The sequence below is a fragment of the Suncus etruscus genome, chromosome 9 (assembly GCF_024139225.1).
Source record: "Suncus etruscus isolate mSunEtr1 chromosome 9, mSunEtr1.pri.cur, whole genome shotgun sequence".
Taxonomy (NCBI): Eukaryota; Metazoa; Chordata; class Mammalia; order Eulipotyphla; family Soricidae; genus Suncus; species Suncus etruscus.
This window is the reverse complement of record NC_064856.1, coordinates 16,179,676-16,206,784: the sequence shown is the minus strand read 5'-3', so window position 1 is coordinate 16,206,784 and position 27,109 is coordinate 16,179,676. Positions and strand designations below refer to the sequence as shown.

The window sequence follows — 27,109 nt, the reverse complement described above, 5'->3', positions numbered from 1 at the left end:
ATTCTATCCTATAATGAGTCACAGCTGCAACAAGTGACATAGCTGCCCCACTGAGGCCTGGGGGCTGTCATAGCCATGACCAGCATTGATCAGCCAGATGGTTGGACTCCTAAGGCAAATACACCAAGCCGAGCCCTTCACAGGAGGCCCCAGGCAGCTCCACCTCCAAATGACTTCACTTGGGTTTTAGGCATTTGAATGATATGCCCTGAGAACTATGAAGGTCTCTCATAGGGGACAGGAGTCATACAGTCTAGTGGGCAAAGCACCTGATGTGCACAAAAATAATCAATACCTGGGCACTTTCTGTGGTCCTCTCGAGCCCTGCCAAGAGTAATTCCTGAGTACAGTAAGGGGCCAGAGCGATGACGCAGCAGTAGGGCATTTGCCTTACATGTGGCTGATCCAGGACAGACCTCAGTTTGATCCCTGGTGTCCCATATAGACCCCCAAGCTAGGAGTGATTTTTTTTTTTTGGTTTTTGGGTCACACCCACAGCACTCAGGGGTTACTCATGGCTTCACACTCAGAAATCACTCCTGGCAGGCTCGGGGGACCAACTGGGATGTCGGGATTCAAATCACCGTCCTTCTGCATGCAAGGCAAATGCCTTACCTCCACGCTATTTCTCCGGCCCCACCAGGAGCAATTTCTATTTTCTTTTCTTTTTTTTTTTTTTTGGTTTTTGGGTCACACCCGGTGTTGCTCAGGGGTTACTCCTGGCTGTCTGCTCAGAAATAGCTCCTGGCAGGCACAGGGGACCATATGGGACACCGGGATTCGAACCAACCACCTTTGGTCCTGGATTGGCTGCTTGCAAGGCAAATGCCGCTGTGCTATCTCTCCAGGCCCCAGGAGCAATTTCTGAGCGTATAGCCAGGAGAGTCACTGGGTGTGGCCCAAAAATGAAAAACAAATTCAAAAAAAAAAAAAAAGAACTAGGAGTAAGCCAGATGTGGCCCAAATTGACCCCCAACCCTGCCACATAGCGTCCAGTTCCCCAAAAGCACAGAGCACAAGACCCCTGAGCCCAAGACCTTGGCCCCTTCACTCCCCAAAGTCACTTCAAGCTGGGCATGCCAGCTCCATGCCCCACCCCCCCAAGTCTCCCCACAGAAAACTTTCTGGAAGAGTATCTGCTAAATGAGTAGTGAATAGTCAATATTCACTGGAATAGTGAATTAGCAATGAAGAGTGAATATTCTCAGGCAGAGCAGGATGAAAAAAAAAGGTCTTGTGTTCAAAAGGGTGTGGAAAGCAGAAAAATGTAGTAAAGTGTGTAGAGTGTATAGAATGGTAGAGTCTTGCATGTGGGAGACCCAGGGTTTAGGTTTGATTCCTGGCACAGTAAAACAGAAGAAAATGGGGGAGAATGGGAGAGAGACCCAGTCTGAGAGCCTTTGGGTTGTGGTGAATCATAGACACATAGAAAGGTGTTCAGCAATACCTTGATTCTGTCATAAAATAAATGTCATGGAAAAAAAAAAAAAAGGGAGGCTGGAAGCCAGAGAGACAGTAGGGAAGGCATTTGGCTTGCAGGCAGTCCACCCAAATTCAATCCCCAGCACCCCATCAGGGTCCGATTCCTGCCAGGACTGACCACTGAGCACAGAGCAGGAGTAAACCCTGAGCGTGACCCCAAAAAAAACAAATAAAAAGGGGGCAGAAGTGGTAGCACAGTGTTAGAGTGTTTGCCTTGCACGCAGATGACCCAGGATGGACTTGGGTTCGATCCCCAGCATCCCATATGGTCCCCCTGAGCTAGGAGTGATTTCTGAGTGCAGAGCCAAGAGTGTAGAGCCTGAGCACTGCTGGGTGCTCAAACAAATAAACATAAAAACCAAATAAATAAATAAATAAATAAATAAATAAATAAATAAATAAATAAATAAATAAATAAAGGTGTTGGAGAGTGCAGCAGACTGAGGGCTTACTTTGTATATGAGAGAGCAGAGTGTGAGTCCTGACATGGCCTGGTCCCTTGAGCACCTCCTGGAGCAATCCCTGAGCAGAGTTGGGAGCCCTGAGCACCATCACTTATGACTTCAAAACCAAGAAAAGTAAGACCAAATAAAGTGGTGGGGCAAGTGCCTACCTTATCTGCCTAACTCATGAAGCTGAGAGTTGAGCCCCCAGCATGGCCATAAATTGCTGAGTGATTCCCTGGTGCCACAGCATGACCCAACACCACAAAAATAACAAAAAATGGGGTGGGAGGTAACCCATCTACCACAAAGATTAAAATTGGGGGATCCATATATTTTTTGTTTTATAAAATAGCATATAACTAAAAATAATAATCTTTTGGGTATTTGTTGGTGAAACAAAAGGAAAAATAAATGCCTTTCAGATTCATCTAGAAGGAGAATCAAAGCATCAGGGAAGGTGTCAGAGCTTCAAGAAGTCCAGTACTTCAATTTTCCAAAGAATCAATGTTTGTTTATTTTTGGGCCACACACAATGATACCCAGGTTCTGTGCTCAGGAATCATTCCAGGGAGTGTTCAGAGGACCATATAAGATGCCAAGGATCAAACCCAGGTTGGCCATGTGCCAGGCAAATGTCCTACCCACTGTGCTATGGTTCTGGACCCAAGAGCTTGATTTTATCACCTACAAACTTGCTGGCCCCTGTAGGTTAGAGCACACAAAGACCCCCACATGCAGGGAATCACTTGTTGGCAGCCTCAGTTGTCCCCAGTCCACACACACAGACACACAGACACACACTGCCCCAGCATGGGCTGCCTTTCTGGTGCCCATGGGTGAAAAGCCTGTTTCCTGCAGGCTTTGAGTCCTGCCCTTCAGGGCCTTTCCTGCTGTCCACAGGAGATCTCTGAAAATCCTACCATACCACTCCTCAGCCTACACAGGAGGACCCCAGGCTGGCATGGAGGGGCAGGTACTCTGGGCTGATAGGGAGAGCCTGCGCTGTGGAAGGGAACCCCTCCTTGGGGGTCGAGTACAACAGCTGAGCACCCACCTCTCCGAGTCTGGCTCTCTCGGATGATGAAGGCCCCACCGCAGTTTCCTGGCAGCAGCAGCAGCTCCTCTGCTTTCTCCCGGCTCAGGCCCTCATACAGCCACCTGGGGAGGGAGGAGAAGAGGGCAGGGGCAGATGGTGGGTAGCCCAAGACCCCTATGGAACCCTCTGACTCCCTCTGTGAGTCCCTAGTTAATTGGCTTTCTTCAGATCTCTGAGTTTCATCTGTATCAGGAGGAGCATGTCTTGGGGTCTCAGAGGGACCCCCAGCTTTGTTCTGTGGTTTCAGAAAAGAACCACGGGCTCTGCATGGGCGGCTTCATTTCTCAGGCAGCTTCATTTCCCAGGACCAATGCTGGTGTGGGTTGGGTTTGTGAGCCCCTCTCGCCTGCCCTGCCCTTACTCCATCCACTTGCTTGACTGAAGTCAGAAAAGTGCACGGGCTGGGGAGAGGATCCAAAGCTGGAATGCATGTTTGCCTGCAGGAGCCCTGGGTTTGATCCCTGGCACCATAGCACAGTCCCTGCAGCACTGCTGGTAGGGGCCCCCTCACCAAAAGAAGTAGAAAGGGCCATCTGTTTGTAGTTATAGTAAATATTTCTTTTGATCATTTAATTTTTATAGGGGCATCATCATGGTATCAGTGATGTACCATATCCTGGGTGATATTTATCCCAGAGGGTCAGGCCTGACATTTGATGTTCAGGCCTAGACATGAAGTGCTGGGGGTGGGGAGAGCCCCCATCCAGGGCCCCCATCAGGGCCACATCCAGTGGTGCATGCAGTGCAGGGGATCAAACTTCAGGAATGTGAGCATGAGCTCGAACCCTTTCGAACCCTTTGACTTAGCTCCTTGGCCAGGGTTGGGGGCTACTACTTCCCAAAATGGTTGTGGACCATGTGATAGGGTTCAGTTCCCACGTGCAGTATAAATTCCATCTCTTTGTCCCATCTCCTGGCCTTGATCCCTGCTTTCCCCATGTATTTGTTTCATTTTTTTTAGTTGTTTTTTGTTTTTCACACACACAGCAATGCTCAGGGGTTACTCATGTCTCTGCACTCAGGAATCACTCCTCGTGGTGCTCAAGAACTACACGCGGGATGTGGGAGATCAAACCTGGGTTGGCTGCACCAGGCAAGTGGCTTACCAGCTGTTCTATCTCTTCAGCCTCTTGCTTCCTGAGTTTCAATATTTCTTTGTGTGTTCACATTTCTATGTGATTTTTATTTTATATTTATATATTACATATGGTTATCTATAAGCATATATATTATATTTTATATATTTTATTTTATATTTCAGATTCTTGGACCTACCCAGACTTTCTCAAGAATTACTCCTTGCTCTGCTCAGAGATCACTCCTGGTGGGACTCATGGAACCATATACAGTGCCAGGAGGGCCCCTTAACTGTTGTGCCATCTCTCTGGTCCCTTCTATGTGAACATTTTATTTTATTTTATTTTATTATTTTGTTTTTTTGGGCGACAGTGCTCAGGGATTATTTCTGGCAGGCTCGGGGACCATATGGGGTCCTAAGGATCGAACCCGGGTGGATCACATTTTTCTTTTTCTTTTTTTTGGTTTTTGGGTCACACCCAGCAGCACTCAGGGGTTCCTCCTGGCTCCACGCTCAGAAATCACTCCTGGCAGGCTCGGGAACCACATGGGATGCTGGGATCCGAACCAATGACCTTCTGCATGAAAGGCAAATGCCCGACCTCCATGCTATCTCTCCAGCCCCTGGTGGATCACATTTAAAGCAAATGCCCTACCCACTTGATATCACTATGACCCCTATTTTATTTTATTTTGATTTTTGGGTTTTGGGCCACATCCAGTGATGCTCTGGGGTTATTCCTGGCTACGTGCTCAGAAATTGCTCCTGGCTTGGGGGACCATATGGGACGCCGGGGATTGAACAACTGAGGTCTGTCTTGGGTCAGCTGCATGCAAGGTGAACGCCCTACCACTGCGCAATCGCTCCAGCTTTATTTTATTTTGGGGGATCACACATAGTGGTGCTCAGGGATTACTTCTGATCTAAGGAACCACTCCTATAAATGCTTAGGATATCATATGGGATGATAGGGATTGATCCCTGGTCAGCAACATGCAAGACAAGAACTTCATCTGCTGTACTATTGCTCTGGCTTCTATGTAAACTTTTTTTTTTTTTTTGTGGTTTTTGGGTCACACCTGGCAGTGCTCAGGGGTTTTTCCTGGCTCCAGGCTCAGAAATTGCTCCTGGCATGCACGGGGGACCATATGGGACGCCGGGATTCGATCCGATGACCTTCTGCATGAAAGGTAAATGCCTTACCTCCATGCTATCTCTCCGGCCCCTGTTTTGTTTTGTTTTGTTTTTTGGGTCACACCCAGCAGTGCTCAGGGGTTCCTCCTGGCTCTACGCTCAGAAATTGCTTCTGGCAGGGTTGGGGGACCATATGGGATGCCAGGACTCGAACCACCGTCCTTTTGCATGCAAGGCAAACGCCTTACCTCCATGCCATCTCTCCAGCCCCCTAGGTAAACATTTTAAAGTTTACCCTGTAGTCAATCTAAAAAACTCCCAGAAGGACTTATGGGCAAAAAGATTGGACTATAAATGTTCAAAATAGCCTTTTTTTTTTTTTTTTTTTTTTTTTTTTTTGGTTTTTGGTCCACACCCGGTGACGCTCAGGGGTTACTCCTGGCTATGCGCTCAGAAGTCGCTCCTGGCTTGGGGGACCATATGGGATGCCGGGGGATCGAACCGAGGTCCGTCCAAGGCTAGCGCAGGCAAGGCAGGCACCTTACCTCTAGCGCCACTGCCCGGCCAATAGCCTCATATTTTGAAAATAGCTCATCCAGTCCCAACACCTCTCGGCCCCAATGCCTCTTAAGGTGGCTGGGCTTCACAGCTGACCACGTCCACATTTTCCTTCTCATTGAACCCTCTTCCACACTCATCCACAAGGAACTCAGCCAAAGTGGAAAAGGTAGGAAATTCCTCAGGAATTGTCTGGGTTCACTTCGCCATTGGCTACCTCCTGATCCAGGAGACCCAGGCCTAGGACTCCTGGTTATGGAAGCCCATGAGCCCCATTTGTCACCATAAAGTTCCCCAGGCAAAGCTGGAGAAAGAGTGGAATCCAAGGAAATGCCTTAGAAGGGCTGTGGCTAGCAGGCAACTGGTCAACTGGCCCTCATTGTACAGCAAATAAAGCTCTAAAATTGAGCCTGGTCATGAAGACATGGTAAGGGAGGGGACTCTTGAAGGCTTTCAGGCTTACCTAGGCTTTCCTTGGTTTCACTTTGGTACGTGGGCCTGGGCTCATGGGTAGAGCACCTGCCTCACATAGGTGTGGCCCAAAAGGGGGAGCTGGAGTGATAGCACAGTAGGTAGAGCATTTGCCTTGTATACTACTGACCTCAGTTCTATCCCTGGCATCCCATATGTCCCCCGAGCCTGCCAGGAGTAATTTCTGAGAGCAAAGCGAGGAGTAACCCCTGAGCAAACAAACAAAAAAATGTAGGTGTGACCATGGGTTCCATCCCTGGCACTGCCACCAACAGTGCTATGGTTGGGAGACAAAACTTTCAGGGAGAACTGAGGAGGCCTGGGACAGGGTAACACGCTGCTGACCTGACATTCAGGGAGAAACTCTGGAGGTTGGTTGCACCCTCTCTTTCTTGGGATGCCTGTGAGAGACAGCTCACTTGGGTAAGGGGCACCCTCACCCAGGCCTCTCTTGTGCCCCAGGATCTCAGACTCTGTTCCCCCAAGGACACTGCAACTCTCTCCACCAGCCAGAACCTGACTGTGCCCCCTTCTTTGCCCTACTACAGGCCAGCTGGGGGGTGATCACGGTGGTGTGAGGACCCACATCACTCTTATCCTTGCATTCACTTCTCTAAACCCAGCTGGACACAAAGGTCATGCTGGAGGGAAGAGAACGTGGGAGCTTCCTTCCACATGCAGCAGGAATCGTTGTACAAACTCACCCATGGGAGATTTTGGCCACGTGGACACTGGGGATGCTGTATTCTCTGCCTGAGACTTCTGACACCACTTTCCACCAGTCTCCATTCCTGGTAAGAGAAGGGGGGTTGTCCCTCTCAGAAGTGCTACTGGACTTTGCCAGGTCCCTCTAAGCAGGATTTTGGGGCTTCTCTGAGTGTCTCAGGAGTCCCCACACCAGACCCTCTAAGTTCTTCCTCTAAGCCCCTGGAAGCTTGGAAAGTGGATTCCCTGCAGGAGTGAGTGGAAACTCTACTGATGCCCCTGGGAAGGACTTACTCAGAGATGACAATCAGGGGCTCCCCCAGCCTCAGCATCAGCGCTGTCTGCTCCCCCACTGGAAAGCTGCCCAGGGCCACGGCACTGGCCCTGCTCTGTCCTGGAAGGAGAGGCCAAATTAGTCACCCCAGTAGTTAGCCTTCTCTCCACAGTGGTATGCCTGGATCCTACCCTCACCCCTCTCTGTGGGCACACAGACAGCTCTTGGAAGTGACATGAAGAAGAATGGGGCTCCTGGTTACACTGCTTTTTTTTTTGGTTTTTGGGCCACACCCGGTAACGCTCAGGGGTTACTCCTGGCTATGCGCTCAGAAGTTGCTCCTGGCTTGGGGGACCATATGGGACACCGGGGGATCGAACCGCGGTCCATCCAAGGCTAGTGCAGGCAAGGCAGGCACCTTACCTTTAGCGCCACCGCCCGGCCCCGGTTACACTGCTTGTAAGTAATTTCTATGGGAGCCATGTCTGGTGGTGGCTTAGGAATCACTCCTGGCCACACTCTTGGGGCCTTGTATAGTGCTAGAGATGGAATCTGGGTCTGCAGCTTGCAAGGCAAGGGCTCTTACCCATTGTATAGCCCCTTAAGTAATTTGTTTGTTTTGGTTTTGGGGTCACATTTGGAGATACTCAGCGGTTACTCCTAACTACACTCAGAAATTATTCATTGTAGGCTCAGGAGATCATATGGAATGCTGGGGATAGAACCCAGCTCAATTGAGTGCAAGGAAAGGCCCTACTTGAAGTACTATTGCTCTGGCCCAATCCTTAAGTAATTTCTGTGGAGGCTACACCTGGCGGTCTTAAGAGGACCTTCAAGGCCACACCCAGTGATGTTCAGGGAGCCCCTGTGGAACTCTGAGCCTTCCACAATGCCTTATCCCTTGAGCCAAGCCCCAGATTCCCTTTCATGTACAGGTTCGCTTTTGTTTTGGGGTCACACTTAGCCATGTTTAGGGCTTACTCCTGGATCTGTGCTCAGGGGTCACTCCTGGAGGGGCTTAAGTAGACCATACGGGGTGTTGGGGACCTAAATCAGGTTGACTACATGCAAGGCAAGCACCGTACCCCACTCTCTCCAGACCCCAGGTGCAAGTTTTTAAAGGTTTCATAGGAGGATTTTGCTGCTGAGAGAAGTGGGAAGCTACCTCAGAGCAGGTCAGACCAGTCGTTTGAGTCCTTCTCTGGGGGCCGAACACAGGAGCCTAGGCTGGGACAGCTCAGGTTGGGGTCTCTGTTCTGTCTGTTGCTGCAGAGGTAGGCCTTGCTGCTTCTCTGAGGAGGTGTATCTGGGCCAGCTGCGTGCCAGGTAGGCACGGGATGTCCCTGCTACTGGCTAGGTCAGGCCTGAGTTGGTGCTGGGAGCCCTGGGGCTGTTCCCTCTAGTCGAACTGGACTAGAGGGAGCGAGAGTGCAACTAGACCCCACTCTCACCTGGTACCTCTCTATGGCACTGCTGGGAGGTGGCCACAGCTGGCTGGGGGCATTGGGACAAATAGTGAACTCCAGATGGCCCCTGAGCCTCAAGTCTTCTGAAAAAGAGCCGTGGAACTGGGGACTCTGAGGATGCAGGTCTGTCTCCAGAGGGTGTCTTTTTTTTTTTTTTGGAGACAGTGGAGCTGCAAGAAAGGTGTCTTTTTTTTGTTTGTTTGTTTGTTTTGTTTTGTTTTTTTGGGTCACACCTGGCAGCGCTCAGGAATTACTCCTGGCTCTACACTCAGAAATCGCTCCTGGCAGGCTCTGGGGACCATATAGGATGCCATGATTCAAATCACTGTCCTTCTGCATGCAAAGCAAATGCCTTGCCTCCATGCTATCTCTCCAACCCAAGAGAGGTGTCTTGACAAGACTGACTGTGCTCTGGGGGCATGTACGTGTGTGTGTGTGTGTGAGAGAGAGAGAGAGAGAGAGAGAGAGAGAGAGAGAGAGAGAGAGAGAGAGAGAGAGAGAGAGAGAGAGAGAGAGAGAGAGAGAGAGAGAGAGAGAGAGGAGTGATCTGGGTGTCCACTAGAGGACAGAGCTTGGTTCTGGAAACTATGCTCTCAGATGGGCATGGAGACCCTCACAATGCCCTACACACCTCTTCTTAGAGCCCAAGGCTCTATCTTTCCCAAGTCTCCCATCCTCTTGACCTTTAGGTGCAGGAAAATGCCTGATGTCTGGGGAAAAAAATCCCAGCTTACTTGAGGAGGGATCCTCGGACTGGGGTGGGTTTAAGGATCTAAAGGAAGGGCCCTTCCCCTCCTGGCCCACCCTCCAGGAGTATGGCACTGCTCTAGCTGTCTTGCTGAGGGCCCCTCCCCTGTTTACCCCATTTATTCTTTTCTTCTTTTTTCTCTGGAGGTGCCTGGACTGAAACCGCTGCCTCACACAGCAAAGGAAGGGCTCTTTGGTAGAGTTGCATCATCTCATCACCCCTTATCTCTGCTGAAGGGGTCCTTCCTGGGGAAGCTTCAGCATATGCTCTTGCTTGCTCAGTCCACCTGCAGGGCTAGGGGCTTGCTTTGCCCGTTAGAGCTGCAGAATAGACCCCCCACTGCTGGCACTGCATGGTCCCCTGAGTACCATTAGTAGTCACTACTAGCAGCACGAGCTGGGACAAGTGTCCGAATACCTCTGGGTGTGCCTCCCAAACCACACTCTCACTTAATCTACCCTCCAAAAATAGCACCCTAAACCCACTGGAACTGGGGATGTGGCTCAGTAGCTAAGTTTTTTTTTTTTTTTTTTTGGTTTTTGGTTTTTGGGCTACACCCGGCAGTGCTTAGGGGTTATTCTTGGCTCTGCACTCAGAAATCGCTCCTGGCAGGTTTGGAGGACTATATGGGATGCCAGGGATTGAACCCAGGTCTGTCCTGGGTCAGTCTCATGCAAGGCAAATGCCCTACCGCTGTGCTCTCTCTCCTGTCCCAGTAGCCAAGTTCTTGACGTGTCTCAGACCTAGGTTTGATGCCTAGCGACCCCTAACAAAAATACAACAACATCAAAATCTAACGCAGCGGGGCTGGGTGGTGGCGCTAGAGGTGAGGTGCCTGCCTTGCCTGCGCTAGCCTTGGATGGACTGCGGTTCGATTCCCCGGCGTCCAATATGGTCCCCCAAGCCAGGAGCAACTTCTGAGTGCATAGCCAGGAGTAACCCCTGAGTGTTACCGGGTGTGGCCCCAAAACAAAAAACAACAACAAACAAACAAAACAAAATCTAACGCAGCAGTTACTGGTTGTTGACTTTTCCTCCGGGCTTGCTGTCTACTCTCTGTTCCCCTGGTGCTGGCACAAGGCCTGGTATGTGATAGAAGGTTGTCAATTCATCCACCAGGAAAGGTGGGACAAGCAACCTTATCCCAAGGTCATCTTCCTGTTGGGATCAGGAGGAAATTCCAGGCAGGAGAGGCTATCTCCTTAAATCCCCTAGTGGAGGGGGGAATCACAGTACCCCTCAAGCACCATGAGCAGGAAGTAGCAGGCCCTCGTGCATGTGAGGTCACCTCATGAGCAGAGGGGCTGGACTTAGGTCAGACTGAGTGGAATGGAGAGGGGTTGTGGGGTTTTCAGCCTCTTCCTGCACAGCTGCCTCAGTGCCCAGAAGGTGACTAAGGTCAGCTGCCTCCTGCAATGAGGTTCAGTAGGGCCCAGCCAGGACAGTATGAGTGGGAGATGAGGATCAGAGGTGAGTGAGGCAAAGCCCCTGCCATTGCAGCCGAGTTTCAGTGGCGCCAGCTCCCACCCTCACCCCATCTTCAGATACTGGCCCTGTTGCTCCTGTTGACTGGTGTGTCCTTGTCCTTCCTGCTCAAAGTGCTGCTTGATCTAGTCTAGAGTATCTAGAATGTTATTCCCTGGGAGGACCAACAGGACAAATTCATAGGTCTGGCCCCAACTTGAACCTCAGCCTCAATGCTGCTCTGATAAGAGCAATCCTCTGATAAGGAGGCACTTATCAAAAAAAAAAAAAAAAAAAAAAGTGGGGCCAGAGCAGTGGTGCAAGCAATAAGGCATCTGCCTTGCCTACACTAGCTAGGACAGACCGCAGTTTGATCCCCCAACGTCCCATATGGTCCCCCAAGCCAGGAGCGATTTCTGAGCACAGAGCCAGGAGTAACTCCTGAGCATCACCGCGTGTGGCCCAAAACCAACCAACCAACCAAACAAACAAACAAATAAACACACACACACACACACACAAAATGAAGAAGGCACTTATCAGAGAAAAGTCACTTTATTTTATTTTTTGCTTTTTTGGGCCACACCCGTTGACAATCAGGGGTTACTCCTCGCTATGCACTCAGAAATCGCTCCTGGCTGGGGGACCATATGGGATGCTGGGGGATCGAACCACAGTCTGTCCTAGGTCAGCACGTGCAAAGCAAATGCCCTACTGCTTGTGCCACTGCTCCAGCCCAGGACAGTCACTTTTAAAGCAGGAAACTTAGAGGCTGGAGTGATAGCACAGCAGAAAGGGAATTTCCTTGCATGCAGACAACCTGGATTCTACCCCCGGTACCTCATATGGTCTGAACTGTACAACATAGAGTTAGTAGTAAGTCCCAAGCACTGGCAGGTATGTGGCCCGAAAACAAAATACAAAAAGAAGCTGACTTGGTATAAAGCAGGTTAATTTCCACAGCTTGGGTGGGACTTCATCAAGTCATTTGAAGACCTTCCAAGAAAAATAAAAAATGATGGAGTCTTTTGAGGAAGAGAGGTTCTGTCTGCAGACTCAGGACCACAACAACTTCTTCCTGGGTTTCCAGGCTGTATGCATGCCCATATCCACATGTCTGAGCTCTCCACCGACTCACAGAAGCACAAATGCACACACAATTCTGGAGAGCTACCAATACCCAAAATCGACTAATGATTTAAGAACTTTGGGATTTTTTTTTAAATTGGAGGCTGTAATTTTGATATAAAAATATTAGTATTGGGAAAAATTTTAGTATTGGGGCTGGAGAGATAGCACAGCTGTAGGGCATTTGCCTTACATGTAGCTGATCCAGGATGAACAGTGGTTCGAATCCCGGCATCCCATATGGTCCCTGTGCCTGCCAGAAACAATTTCTGAGCATACAGCCAGGAGTAACCCCTGAGAGCTGCCATGGATGACCCAAAAACAACAATAACAACAAAATGTTAGTAATTTCCGGACTGGAGTTATAGCAAGTGGGTAGGGTTGTCTTGCATGTGACTGACGTGGGTTTGATTCCTGACATCTCATATGATCCCTTGAGCCTTCCAGGTATAATTTTTTTTAGGGAGTTTGGGTCACACCTAGTGGCACTCTGGCTTTGCATTCAGAAATCGCTCCTGGCAGGCCAGGGGACCATGTGGGATGCCGAAGATCAAACCCAGGTTCGTCCTGGTTGGCTGCATGCAAGGCAAACACCCTACTGCTGTGCTATCACTTCAGGGCCCCTCCAGGTGTAATTTCTGAGTGCAAAGCCAGGAGTAATCCCTGAGTATCAGGTTGGCCCCAAAACCCAAGGCCCCCAATGTTAGTATTTTAGGAGATTTCTGTCCTAAAAATTGGGTAATTTAAAATAAGAACTAATTTAAATAATCATGGTTAAAAGTTCATTTCTAGGACTGGAAAGTCAGTATTAGGGGCTAAGACATTTGCCCCAAATGTAGCCAACCCTTCGATAGGCCTACAACATAATCCCCTAACAAGTCTGCATGTGGTCCTAAGCACTGCTGGAGGGTCCTAGGGCTGCTCATCCTCAGTCTCATTTCTGGAGTATGCCTGGGAGGTGCCCTTCAGCCTTCTGAGTACCACTTGGGGATGCCCGTAAAAACTCTCCGAAAACCACACGTTCCATTTCTTCATGGTATGTGTTTATTTTTCCCAGTGGTCATTGCCCAAATTTTGTGGCCAGTGTATCCACAGCATTCCTCAGAAGAGGAGGCCCTTTGGAGATCTCTCTGGCATGGCAAGTATATAACTGTGCTTGCCAACAAATTGCCACACAGAAGTAGAGTGCTAAGGAACTAAATTTTACTTTTTTTTTTTTTTTTGGTTGTTGAGGTTACTCCTGGCTCTACGCTCAGAAATCACTCCTGGCAGGCTCAGGGGACCATATGGGATGCCGGGGATTGAACCTGGGTCCGTCCTGGGTTGGCAGCATGCAAGGCAAATACCCTACCCCTGTGCTATCACTGCTATCAAATACATTTTACTTTACTAGTTTGTTTTGGGCCACACCCTGCTGTGCTTACTCCTGGCTCTGCACTCAGGAATTACTCCTGGCCAGCTCAGGGGACCATATGGGATGGTGGGATTGAAGCCAGATCAACTGCATACAAGGCAAATAGTACCTGCTGTCCTATTGCTTGGTCCTGAGTTTCACTTATTTTTTTCATGCCATGCCTGAAAGAACCTCAGACTCTTTCCCATGAGTAACGGGGTTCATGCAGCACCAGCGGTAGAACCCAGGTCTCCTGCAGGCCCCTGAATTTTCTTAAATTAACTTGAAACTTAATGGCTACGGCAGTGGTCTGGGGAGATTTTGGGGGAGCTGTAGTAGGGAGCTGACCTGAGTTTTCCACTCATTCTCCAAATAGGCAGAAGAGGAAGGAGGCATGGGAATGCCTATGGCTCCTCTTGCCCCTAAGGTTAGCACTGTGGACACTCATTGGCATGGCAACTACTGCCCTGTGCAGCATCCTGTGCAGGGGTCACCCCTCACCTTACCCCACCCTCCCAAGTGTCCCAGCTGAGGCTTACCTGATGGCCCAGGATCCTGCTGTTGCACAGAAAAATTGGAACTGGAACTTGGCAGCATTTTCTTTCGGCTGGGCTTACTTCCCATCGCTTCTCAGCAGGACTCTCTCAGACCCATGGTCAGGAAAACCTTGAGAGAGGTGCTGTAATGAGAACTCACCTGCTCCCCACTTGCTCCTCTGCAGCTCAGCCCTGCTGACCACCTCGCCCACGTGTGAGCGCTCTCCCCATCCGCTCGGGTCCAGCTCCTCCCACTGCCCAGCAGGCTGTTTGTGAACTGTTTTTTTCTACAACCCATTCTAGTTGTGTGTGTATGTGGGGGAGGAGCGGGACAGGGGGGAGTTTGGCCATACATGGCAGTGCTCAGGGGTTCATACGTGGTGCCAGGGATCAAATCAAGGTCCTCCCAAGGATTGAAAGGCACCTCTCTTCCTCCTGCATGCCTTGGGTGTGTCTGCAACCCATCCTACCCCAGGAAGCTTTCCCAGCCTTCATGGATTCTCGCTTAGGCCAATTTGGAATCTTTTCCTGAATCCTGAATGTGGGCACACCTCCTGCCACTGGGGGGATAGGCGGGGGACCACAGAAGCTGGTGTGATTGTGACCTGGCATGGAAAGATGACCCAGGGATGACAGTTGGCTGGCTGTCAAGCCACTTCCCCACCTGTGCCTTCAACAAGGATGTCAAAAAAACAGGGAGACCAACAGCAACAGAGGGTGCTGAGAGATAAGGCCGGAGGGGCCACCTGTCCTCCTCCTGTGCTGAGTGTTCAGAGATCTCTCCTAATGGTTTTCCCACTTTTTTTTTTTTTTTTTTTTTTGGTTTTTGGGACACACCCGGCGGTGCTCAGGGGTTACTCCTGGCTGTCTGCTCAGAAATAGCTCCTGGCAGGCACGGGGGACCATATGGGACACCGGGATTCGAACCAGCCACCTTTGGTCCTGGATCGGCTGCTTGCAAGGCAAACACCGCTGTGCTATCTCTCTAGGGCCCGTTTTCCCATTCTTGTTTTCCTACCTCTTGGGGTGACATTGCTGGCTGGTTAACTGTGCCGGGGTGCCAGGGCTCCAAGTCTGAGTCAAGGTGCCCTGCCCGAGTCTGCCTGTTCCCTTGATCCTCAACACATTGACCAAAGGGACAAAGCAGGAAGTTGGGCCTTGGGAGCATCAGGATACTCCTGGCAGGCTCAATATTGGACCTGAGTTAGTCACATGCAAGGCAAATGTATTATTGCTCAGGCCTCTATAAGTGTCTTATCCTCGGGAAAATGTACTTCCTCTCCAAGTTCCCTGGGCAGGGCTGATCTGTTAGGGAGATGGTTTCACTCCTCTAGAGAGAAAACACCAGCAAGCTCTGACTCTCCCTCCCCCTGCTCTGTGCTAGGTACCAGCTTGGGGGTGAACCACACGTAGGACCCCAGAGCTCAAGAATGGCAGGGTTGGGATTGGAGAGATAGCACAGTGGTAGGGCATTTGCCTTGCACGTAGCCAACTCAGGACAGACAGTGTATGATTCCCGGCATCTCTATAGTCCCCGAGCTTGCCAGGAGCGATTTCTGAGCACAGAACCAGGAGTAATCCCTGAAAGCCACTGGGTGTGACCCCCCCAAAAAAAAGAATGTCAGGACTGGAGTGTGTTTGCCTTGCATGCAGCTACCCAGGTTCAACCCCTGGCATCTCATTTGGTTCTTGGAGCTCTCCTGAATGCAGGGCTAGTAGTAACCCCTGAGCACTGCTGGGGTGGCCTAAAAACAAACAAAAAAACAAACAAAAAGAATGGCAGAGTGACAAAGCAGGGGATGCCAGGGTAAGGTTGGGACATACATGAGGAAGGCACAGCTAGAGACTGAGCAGCCTGTGTCTGTGCGGGATGAGTGGCCACTGTTCTGCACTTTATAGTTGCCCAGCCCTTTAGACTTCTCAGGGTACAGCTCCTGAGTGTCCATTGCTGAGAAGAGCTTCTAGCAGCCACATCCTCCTCAGATGGGGCTGCTGAGGGGCTGTTGCAGCTCCCAGACAGGTCCAACCCCGCCCACCTGTGTCCATGAGAGATTCATTCACACCAGCCAGGCCTGAGCTGGTGGCCTCAGTCAGGCAAAGCAGACCATGCTCCAAATCTCATCCGTGAGTCAGGGATGACACCTGCTCCACATCGAAGAGAGAGGGCGAGGGGGCCTGGCAGGGAATGGGCACTCGCCAAAGTCAAACTCTTCACCTTTCTATAGATTCACCACAATCGCCAGTCACCATACTAAGTCAGAGAATCCTTCCTGCTGCAGGTGGAGCCGGGGCCCTGGCCTAAGGAGGAGGTTTTTTTTGTTTTTTTGTTTTTTGTTTTTTGGGTCACACCCTGCAGCCCTCAGGAGTTCCTCCTGGCTCTATGCTCAGAAATCGATCCTGGCAGGCATGGGGGACCATATGGGATGCCGGGATTTGAACCACCGACCTTCTGCATGAAAGGCAAATGCCTTACCTTCATACTATCTCTCCAGTCCCAGAAGAGGGATTTTAAGGCTGCCAGCCCCCAGCTTTCCCTGACCCCTTCACATCTACCATGCTCAGGGTTCACTCCCAGTGGTATTCAAGGGGCCCTGTATTAGCAGGATTGTTCTCCATCTTTCCTGTAGGTAGAATATGCTCAATCTGTAGCTCAGACCCACAACCAAATTTCAAAGATCCTAATCATGAATCAAGAGTGCTGCAGCCTATTTCTCTGTGTGTGGGGATTTCTTGGGGACCGGGCAGAAACAAGACGACATGGATATGAACCCTGGCTCTGTGGGATCGCTTACCTGGCCCTCTGAAGGGCCTGGTCCATCCGAATCCCATTCAGACACGGTGAGCAGGGCCAAGAGCCAACCCTGACCTCACTGCCACTGAGCTGGGGAGTGCAAGGCTGGGTTTCTTGGGGGTGAAGGACGAGCCAAAGGGATCACTTGTGGAAATTCTGCCCTCAGGCCCAGACTCTTTTTCCTTCTGTGGTAAGGTGTTGTGGCCTGTGGAGGGCCCTGGAGTTCCCACAACATACTGGTGACTGAGCTGGGACCAGCATGAAGTCAAATCGGAGGGAAGGGAGGGATGTCTCCTAGGACAGGCCAATAGAGGGTGTGGCACTCAGCACCCCTCTTCCAGCCCTCACTTGGAGCACCTCTTCTTGACTATAAATATCCCCTGGCGCTTTCAGACTTTGAGGGGGATTATCCTTCCTCCCTCGGAGTCCCCAGGCCCTCTGAAACAAAAGCAAGCACACTTACCGGCTTCCTGTCATCAGAGGTGTTTAGGTGGGCTTGATGAAGAGGACTGCTTTGGTGGAGGTGCAGGCTGGGGCTTCAGGGACACCCCATTGGCCTGCCCAAGGATTCCCAGGACCTCCTTGGTCTGAGTGGATTTTAGAAAGGTATTTAGTAAGGAGCCCAGTTAGGCATCGGGAGGTGGAGCTCTCTGTGGCAGCGTCTGCTGGGTTCACATCTGCTACCTCTGCGGTTCTTACTAACACCAGTTTCCTCTGCCAGCCTCATAGTCTGTCGAGGAGCCACCTTCCTCAAGCTCCGGTTTCTGGGGAGCAGCAACTGCCATGTCTTGTTCCTGGATGGAAAGTTTTCTTCCCCACATCTATCCACCAAACGCGAGGCACAGAGCCCGGCTAAGGAGTACGTTGAGCTGCCTCTCCAGAGCCAGCACCTAAGGTGCAGGCCAGCCTCCCACTCCAATTGCTCTTATGGCTTCCCAGTCACCAGAGAGGCAGCTCCGGAGTCAGGATTTTAAACATCCCCATGAGTCTTTATTTGGGGCTCATGCCCAGGATTCCCATGTAAGTTCCCATCCTATGAACCATGGCCTGGGACATGGACAAGAGATTCCCTAATGGCTAAACCTGGGAAACGCTGCTTAAAAGAGTAAGCACACCTTTGAGGTGGATGAGGACACTCTGGTATCTTATTCAACAGCAAGTTCTTGTTCAGTGTTTCTGGGGTAGTACAGGAGGTAGGTAGGAGGAGGGGGTAGTAGTACAGGAGTCTGTCCACCCACGTTGTTAGGTGAAGGCCAGGTCCTTGGGATGGGGACCAAGCTTTTGCGTTAGTTCTCCAAGGCTGGATTCCAGACCTAGTCTCTGCAGTCCTGGGAACTGTTATGCAAGTTTGCAGATTACCTTCTCTGAGCGACTCATTCGGAAACCCCAGGGCTCCCCCAGGTGGTGGACCTACTTTTCAGTGTGCCAGTGTGATTCCACATCCTCAGGTTCCATCCTTAGTATGGCCCTCCCAAAGAAGTGATGAATGACCCTGAGTGCAGAGCCAGGAGGAAGCCCTGAGCACTGCCAGGTGTGGCCTGTATGCAGCCCCTTCATCTCAATAACTGCATAGAACTGCAATTGTTTGGTGTTAATATTTATTATCTATTTTTGGTTTTTGTGCCACACCCGGCGATGCTCAGGGGTTACTTCTGGCTCTGCGCTCAGAAATTGCTTCTGCAGGCTCGGGGGACCATGTGGGATGCTGGGAATTGAACCACCATCTGTCTTGGATTGGCTGGGTGCAAGGCAAATGCCCTACCTCTGTGCTACATCTCTGGCCCCTGGGTTTGGTGTCACTAAATCTTAAACGAGGTGTTGGAGCAATACTACAACAGGGAGGGTGCTTGCTTTGCATGTGGCCCACCCAGGTTCGCTCCCCAGCACCTAGTTGTTTCCCAAGCACAGCCAGAAGTGATCCCTAAATGTAATCAAGAGTAAGCCCTGAGCACTGCCGGGTGTGGCCCCAAAATCAATCAATTTCCTTGTCAGGCACCAGGAACTATATGGGATGCAAGATTCGGTGCATGCAAGGGAAGTCTAATCTCGAGTCCTAAGTAAAAAAAAAAAAATCCTAGACAGAAAGAGGCCGAAGAGATAGTACATGTAAGGTGCTTGCTTTACATGCACCTGGTATTTCTATTCTTGGTACTGCTATGTTCCCCTGAGCAGAGCCAAGAGTAACCCTGGGCACAATCACCTTCACAAACACAGAATAAACAAAACCCTGGGCCAGAGATAATGAAGAGCTTAAGGTGATTGCCTTGCAAGCAACAGGCTCCAGTTTGGTCCCTGGTACATGATCTGAGCATCATAAGGAGTGACCCTTGACCATAGGAACAGTAATATCCCCCTAAACATTACTAGATGTGCCCATCTCCCCGCACCAAAAAAAAAAAGAAGAAATCAACCCTCAAACTCTACCATATGCTTTCCTTTCCCACCAAAGGAAGTATCTCCTGCATCCAGAAGGGGGATGGTGGTCCAGTGCCACCATCAAAAAATCAGTTGCTCAGGACAGAGAATAAATACAAGTGTAAGGCGTTTGTCTTGCACTGATCAAGCGATTCAATTCCTGCACTACATATGGTTCCCTCAACACTGTCAAAACAAAAAGCACTTACACTGCGAACATGAGGCCACACATTTGATCCCAAGTGCATTCCATGTGCACTGACTGGTGTGTGCAACCTTGAAACAACAGATTTTTTTTCCCATCTGGTGGTGCTCAGGGCTAAATCCTGTGTGGCTCCCCCCGACCAGCAAGCATATTTGAAGACAAGCAGAATACTTATTTTTTATTTATTTTTCTTCTTTTTTTCTAATAGGGGAGAACACGAACGCAGTCCCCCACTACCACAAATTATGCAATCGAGTTTCCCACATTTGGGGAAATTGCAGGGGTCAGCACACCCGGAGTGCAATGGATAAGCCTTGCCCTGGGGAAACCACCTTCGTGATCATGGTATCTCCCCTGCCAGGTAAGTATATTTATTTTTTGGTTTTTGGGTCACACCCGGCCGCGTGCTCAGAAATCGCCTTGGCAGGCTCTGGGGACCATATGGGATGCTGGTATTCAGACCACCATTCTTCTAAATGTAAGGCAAACGCCCTACCTCCATGCTACCTCTCCAGGCCCCAGAATAAGCTTTTATTACAACACCCTTCCTCCTCCCCAGCACTGTGGTGGGTATTCATGAATTCCAACTCTGTAAAAACCTGGTGAGCACCATATTCCATATAGGAGAGAGCCTGCAGTCACTGTCAGAACAATTAATAGAGAAGGGAAGTGGTGAAAAAAAAAAACAAAAAGAAAAAAAAACCTTATCTGCAGCTTGTTTAGTTTCCTAATCATTTGTGAATTTGGGGTTGTTTTCTCTTCCATAAACAGAACTAGCCTGTACCTCCTGTGGGAATAGAAGGAAACATCCAAGATGCTAAAGGACCTGTGTGTAGCAGATATGCACTAAAAGGCTGACAAAAAAAAATAAAACAAAAAACAAAAAATGCATTGATCGTGGAAGAGCTGCAAATTGCCTTTTCTAAGTCTTTGGGCCATACTCAGATGCTCAGGGGTTGGTTACTCCAGACGCTGTGCTTAAAAGTCACTCCTCGTAGGCTCGGGGGACCTTATGGGATGCCAGGGATCGAACCCTACTTGCTGTGCTCTGGCCCCTGCAAATTGTTTTGAACTAGTTGGCCTTGGCCAAATCTCAAACCTCAGATGTCCACTAATATGACTAGAATCACTTAAATGCTCTATGATCCTGTGTCACCTCCCCTGCCTCTCAGGAAGCAGTTATCCATTTTTTGTTTTGTACCAACAAGGAGAAAATGAGGGGGGCGGAGAGTTGTACAGTGGGTAGGACGCTTGCCTCGCACGCAATCAATCTGGATTTGATTCCTGGCATTCCATATGGTCCCCAGAACATCGCCAGTGAAGAGCCAGGAATAACCAACCTCTGTGCATCAAGTGTGGTTCCCCCGTCCCCTAAAAAAAAACCCAAGAGAAAATTAGGGCAGTAGGGAGGTGCTCTGTGTAAATGAGGCCCCAGTTTGATCCCCACCACTGCTCATTCCCACTCCAACACTGGTGGCTCTGCACATCACCAGGTGTGGGCTCACAAATACAAAAAAAAAATCACAAAGCTAACAGCAGGAAGGCAGGCAGCCCTTCAGTCCAAGGTGGGTTTTATGAGCAATTGGCCTATCCTGCAAGGTTTGGTGACCTGTTGCAGAGTGCATCTGTGGCATCGCTATCACAACAGTAGAGGGTCGGTACTATTTTACAGATAGACACAGCAACTTCCTATGAACACTCAGTTGGCACTTGCTGACCTGAGATAACGGCCTTGTGAAATCATCCTCAGAGGACAGTTGCTTTTGTGAAACCAGACCTAGAAAGAACCCCATCAGATTCTAGGTGGGCCAAGCCATCTTTTCAATGCAAGGCCTGAGAGTGCGATGCTGCTCAAGCCCTATGGTGTCAAGGATTATGTGGGGCCACCCTGGTGCTGTATGTACCCCAGAAATGCTGGGGTCTCTGTGGTCCCAGAAATTGAACTTGGGTTGGGTGATTGCTTAACTGCTGTACTTCCTTCTGGCCCTCATTTTTTTCTGGATCGAGGGTGGCAGGGTTTGGGTCACACTTGATGTTCAAGGGACCAAGCAGAACTGGGCCTCCAGCACACAGATAGCTCAGCCCTGTTGAATGGATCACTCTGGCCCAGAGTAATTTCTTTTTTTTTTTTAAAGCAGTTTATTTATTTTTAATTTTTGGGTCACATCCGGCAGTGCTCAGGGGTTACCCCTGGCTCAGAAATCGCTCCTGGCAGGCTCAGGGGACCATATGGGATGCCGGGATTCGAACCACCATTCCGCATGCAAGGCAAACGCCTTACCTCCATGCTATCTCTCCAACCCCAGTTTATTTATTTATTGTCTTTTGGGTCACACCCAGTGATGCTCATGGGTTACTCCTGGCTCCTGCTCAGAAATTGCTCCTGGCAAGCTCGGGGGATGCCAGGAATCAAACTAGGTTTGTCCCGGGTTGGCCATATGCAAGGCCAATGCCTTACCACTATGCTATCTCTCTGGCCCTCAGAGTAATATTTTGAGAAATAGCCTCTGAGGAACCTAGATTAAAGGTTGAAGATCACACAACATATGGAATGTAACCTTTTTACATAAGCTAGAGCCAGTGTGTGAAACACATTTCAAGATGACAGCTTCTCTCTTCATTCTGAGCCAGTTTTGGATGTCTCACATTACTGGCCCAGGAGATATGGAGTTCAATTCTGACTGACCTGACCGGCTCAATCTCGAGCAGATGATTTCTTCTGAGTCTTCTACTCCTCACAGTAGGTAATGACCAGTGTTCAGCAGGTGGCCACATTTAGTCACCAGGCCCTGCCTTGGCCCTCATGTCTTGCAAGAAATAATATCAGCGACCAGGTAACAATGAGACATATACAGCTTTATTTAATAACGTGTAAAAAGTTGTACTCTGGCAGAGCGACACATTCCCAGTCTCAGCAGAAAGCGGACACTGTCTCACAAGTCCCTTTCTGAGGTTTTGAACCTGAGCCCCGACCTGGCATCGGGATGTCTTCAAGACTTGGGCCCTTGCTGTGTAGCCCTGGGCTCCCCCTTCCCAGTGATACCTTGGTGGCCATGACCACATCACAGAACAGCAGACAGGAAGGAGCTGAACAGTTTTACCTGGATAGGCTGCCTGTACAGACAAATCCATGCCTCTGACTATAAGGGAGCTGTCAGATTCAGAATCTTTCTGAGGAACGGAACCTGTCATTATCATCTAGCTTCCACTAAGTCAAGGCTATTTGTATTAAAGATGAGAGGATAACATCTGTGCCTCTCACCCCTGCTGTTTAGTCACCAGGCAGATTCTTCAGGTAATCTCTTGTCCTCTCAGAGAGGTGAGGGGTGAGAACACTAACACAGCTGCCTGATGAGATACTGCAGGGACAACCGTTTTGCTCTGGCATTTTTCTCTCACTTTCCTCTCTGAAGAGTTCAGCAACGAAGTCAGACTCACTTCTTGGGGAAAACTCCAGGCTGCACCTGACCCTCCTTGTTTGCGAATTTCTAACAGAATATGTCCTTTCCCTTTCTGTACCGAAGAGTGGCTATGAATTTATTCCAGAGGTAGGTCCCAGCTACCTGCCTCATTTTCTTTGTACCAGGTGCTGCATCACTGGTCACAACCAACAGCTCTCTTGGGTTTATAACCCTCCATGTTCCTCAGAGCTTCTCTTTCCTGAAGTCACTTTGCAAATCTTGTGGACCAATTTGGAACCACCTATGTGTAGCGATCTATTCAACCTAGAAATCTGTTTCCCCTAAAAACACCATTTAAAATGAAAAAGATCCCTTTTTGTTTGTTTTTGCAGAAGCTCTACAAGAAAGCATGTCTAAAATCACAGAACTATGCACATACGAACACAGACACACGTGCTCACATACATACGTCAGGATCAAAGAATCTTATCAGATACATAGTTGGGAAAGCATGGGAAAAAGCTGGTGAGGAGATCAATTATCTAAAGATGTTGGAATGTGAAAGTAATGCCATGGAAGTGGTGGTAGGTACATACAAAAAGGGGGTGGGCAGGCAGAGAGGATGACAAATCCAGGGTACCAGAGTCACTGGCCATGCAGGAGATAAAAGAGAATAGATGCCAGTTTGCTGGGTGAAATGTTAAATTACGGAGTGGTCATCTGAAGGATGGTGGACTTGACAGTCCAGGGGAGGAGCATCTGCTTAGCAGGACACCTCCATGGTCTGGGGTCTGTCCAGAACATCAGGGGACTCGCAGGACTCTTGAGTTCCATCTGACTGAGTGCTGGTGACAGATCGGGTGAAGGCACTTTCTCCAGAGCCGAGGCTACTTGAGGTGGAATGGGTTCGAGATCGGACGAGCCGGGTCATGCTGGCAGATGGTACTGTAAGAAAGAATCGAGAAGACTAGGAAAGTTAAACTAGACCTGTTTAGCCTTTCCAAGCCCAGGTAGGATGACACCCAGGACAAGAGACAGCCATCTCCATCTTGCATTATTGGCTCTACGTGAGAAGCTATAGGCAGGGCTGCTTAAATCCTCTGGATCTGTTTGGACTCAGCCAATTTTAGATCACAGCAGATCAAGGGGAAACAAAGTCCAGCTTAATGACATCTATACAGTGAGTGGGAAGGAGGCTTTGGCAACACAAACAGGTAACCCAAACCTGCAACGCATGCAAAACTAAACAAACCACACAAGTATGAAGGCCTTTCACAAACACAGTGCAAGCCCGATACAACGAGACCACCACCCACGTCCACAGGCTACTCTCACTACCTGGAGCAGGAACAGGATGAGGTGCGGATATGGGGGAATGCAGCAGAAGCGGGACTGGCCTGTGCACTGGCCAAGTGAGATGCAGGCTGCCCTGTTAAGTAAAAGCTTTAGGGGTAGGTATTTGATTCCAACTCCTGACATTGCTTGGACTCTTCAGTCTATTCAACTTGACCAGAAAAGGGCAGTACTGGCACAACCTCCCTGCTTATTTCCTGAGGCACCAGCTACACACCCAGCTGTCATTTCAATGCTGGGGTCAAGAGGCTGACCCTTGCAGCTGCTCTGAGCAAAGGCTCACGCCTACTTAGAATCAAGGCTGCCCTTCAAATCCTGGAGATCGTGGAGGAATAGGCCTGTAGACTAATCTTGGGTCACAATGAGCCACGTTCTATCGGGCTCTCACTGCACAGGAAAACCGCGGACATGCTGCAGGCAGCCGATGCAGCCAGAAGAGCGTGGCTGGAAGGCAAGGTGGGGCCAGCACAGAGAAGATACCTGACTCGGTGCCCAGGTGACTGAGCTGCACATACGGGACTGGAAGCAGGAGGGACACAGGAAAAGGCAGGTTAGTGGCCTGAGAGTACCAAGCGACAGCCTCAGCTGCTGAGTAAACAAGTGACAGGATACTCTAAGCCAGACTTTAATCTTAAGGTCCTACTTAGGAGGTGAGGCTGACCAATGCTTCGACAGCAAAAGGGAGGCTACTTCTCAACTAGTCATAGGCAATTCCCTCTACCGGGAATAGCACTTGTGGGTGTGTAAACAGGTAGGAGAGGGGCTTCTGCCCATCTCAGTGAGCCAGAGGGATGTGGGTATGGGTTCGGTAGGTAGTGGTCCACAGACAGGGATGACACAGCCACTTGAGATGACAAGACATACATGGTGCTACCTGTTTGGTACAGGGACCCGCTGCTGCTCAGGGCAGCTGTCCAAAGGCTATGATCCACACTGATACCAAAGACAGAAGAAAACTCACCCTGCTGGGTAAAGAATTCTGTACATGGGTAGAAGGATTTCTGTTCTTAAAATACAGGAAAGGGACAAGTACGGATACTTTATGGTGAATGAAAAAGCTGAAGTCTCAGTCTTTGAGACCAGGGTAGCAGCAGATGGCATGGATGCTTCCCTTGCCTCACGCTAACACTCTGCACTCTCACTGCCCGTGTGAACAACACTAGCTAGTGCTGTCAGCCCTTTTTCTTCTGGTGGGGCCATTTTGTTTCTCTAGCCAGGAGTCACCTGCCAGTTGAGTTCTAATACAAACCATAATTTCAGATTCACAATTAAGACAGGCTAAGTGTAGGGGCCGGAGAGATAGCACAGCGGTGTTTGCCTTGCAAACAGCCGACCCAGGACCCAAGGTGGTTGGTTCGAATCTTGGCATCCCATGTGGTCCCCCAAGCCTGCCAGGAGCTATTTCTGAGCAGACAGTCAGGAGTAACCCCTGAGTGCCACCAGGTATAGCCCAAACCCTCCCCCTCCCCCCCAAAATAAAGACAGGCTAAGTGTTACTGGTTAAAATCATGAGCTGGAGTCAGAATGCCAGGAATTAAAACATGTGCTGCAGCAGAGACATGTTCAGTTTAGCCTATGTGAGCCTTAGTTTCCTTTTCTAGAAAATGGAACAATAACAGAACTTACCTTTCAGGGTGAAACTGCAGAGTGCTTGGAACAAGTTAAATGCCTGATAACCAATACAGATGCATACATAAACACAAACAGAATGGTTGCATTTACGTGACCTCGGGGTAGCTAACAGTTAATGCTCTGGAGTCCTTACATGCCAAAGTAACCCCATCAAGGTCTATTTTTACTAGATAGGAAGCTGTGTATTACTCACTGTAGCCCATTCCCTGCAAGAAGTACTTGAAGGCCTCGGTGAGCTTCCCAGGCTGGGAGATGGACGACAAAAAACAAACAAAAAGAAGGGCATTAACTTTACACAGGCACAGACAGAACCAAATGAATGTTTTGGGAAAAAAAAAAATCTCACCTGAACTACTTGGGGCAGTCCACCACAGTCCGCCATCTGGAGGAGAACATCTATCATTAGTTAACTGGGCCTTACCGTCAGGGAACATGCTCCAAACACTCTGGAGTTTTTTCAAATAGGACAGAACTTACTGCTTAAATGCAAACACCAGTGCATTTCCTCATTGCACTATAACACAGGACTGATTCCAGTGTATCCCTGGATCAATCTGGAAAGCTAGTTCGATTCCCACTAATATAATCAGTAAAATATAAGGACTCAGTTATCAGGCCCATGGTCAAACTTTTCCCTTAGGGGGAACAGGGAATTTTTTTTTTTTTTTTTGGTTTTTGGGCCACACCCATTTGACGCTCAGGGGTTACTCCTGGCTATGCACTCAGAAGTCGCTCCTGGCTTGGGGGACCATATGGGACGCTGGGGGATCGAACCGCGGTCCATCCTAGGCTAGCGCAGGCAAGGCAGGCACCTTACCTCCAGCGCCACCGCCCGGCCCCGGGAACAGGGAATTTAATGGCTACCTTCAAACCACAGTTCTGCCTCTAACTGAAAAATGTTACATTCATTAATTTTTTTTTAACTTTCTGGATTTTGGGTGGCCATACCTGCTCAGCTCTGTGCTCAGGAGTCACTCCTAGTGTACCAGGGTGATCATATGGAATGCCATATGATTCATCCATGTGCAAGGCAAATGCCCTACCCATTGCTCCAGTTCCGAAATACACATTTTAGATACACATTTAGATACAGTTCAGTCGGTGAGGAACAAATGCCTGCATGTCTAAAGCTCTCTTTTGATCATCCCCGCCATTCATACACACACAATGAAGAAGTTTATATACCAGATGAGTTTATCAATTATCTGGAGTCCAGAACACTGACTTTTGTCACCTTGAAGCGTCAACCTCCTTTTCTATTACCAGTAACTAGAGACTGCTTATAAGATATAAGAGACTTAAGGAGACTGATAATAAGATTTCCCTTCAACTA

General features: G+C 49.5%; 2 protein-coding genes and 1 non-coding gene across 6 annotated transcripts in view; all 3 read right to left on the bottom strand.

The window, feature by feature from the left end:
* Positions 1-14,067, bottom strand: part of SLA2 (Src like adaptor 2) — a 29,327-nt gene extending 15,260 nt beyond the window's left edge. Inside the window, exons 1-5 of the mRNA XM_049779370.1 lie at positions 13,983-14,067; positions 13,069-13,079; positions 7,265-7,359; positions 6,970-7,056; positions 2,983-3,086 (exon numbers count right to left, since the gene is read on the bottom strand). Coding sequence (XP_049635327.1) covers positions 2,983-3,086; positions 6,970-7,056; positions 7,265-7,359; positions 13,069-13,079; positions 13,983-14,067 — 382 coding nt within the window. The remainder of the gene's footprint in view (positions 1-2,982; positions 3,087-6,969; positions 7,057-7,264; positions 7,360-13,068; positions 13,080-13,982) is intronic.
* Positions 14,068-19,595: 5,528 nt separating this feature from the next.
* Positions 19,596-19,759, bottom strand: LOC126019860 (U1 spliceosomal RNA). The gene has a single exon (XR_007499477.1). It is a non-coding gene; the product is annotated as a U1 spliceosomal RNA (small nuclear RNA).
* Positions 19,760-22,225: 2,466 nt separating this feature from the next.
* NDRG3 (NDRG family member 3) overlaps positions 22,226-27,109 on the bottom strand; it is a 96,731-nt gene continuing 91,847 nt past the window's right edge. For 2 of the 4 annotated variants that reach the window (XM_049779290.1, XM_049779291.1), the window contains 4 exons: positions 26,123-26,158; positions 25,970-26,021; positions 24,625-24,663; positions 22,226-23,736 (listed from right to left, as the gene is read on the bottom strand). In XM_049779290.1, the coding sequence (XP_049635247.1) occupies positions 23,555-23,736; positions 24,625-24,663; positions 25,970-26,021; positions 26,123-26,158 (309 nt within the window). In that variant the 3' untranslated portion in view covers positions 22,226-23,554. The remainder of the gene's footprint in view (positions 23,737-24,624; positions 24,664-25,969; positions 26,022-26,122; positions 26,159-27,109) is intronic. The other 2 variants (XM_049779292.1, XM_049779293.1) reach the window with 1 other exon arrangement.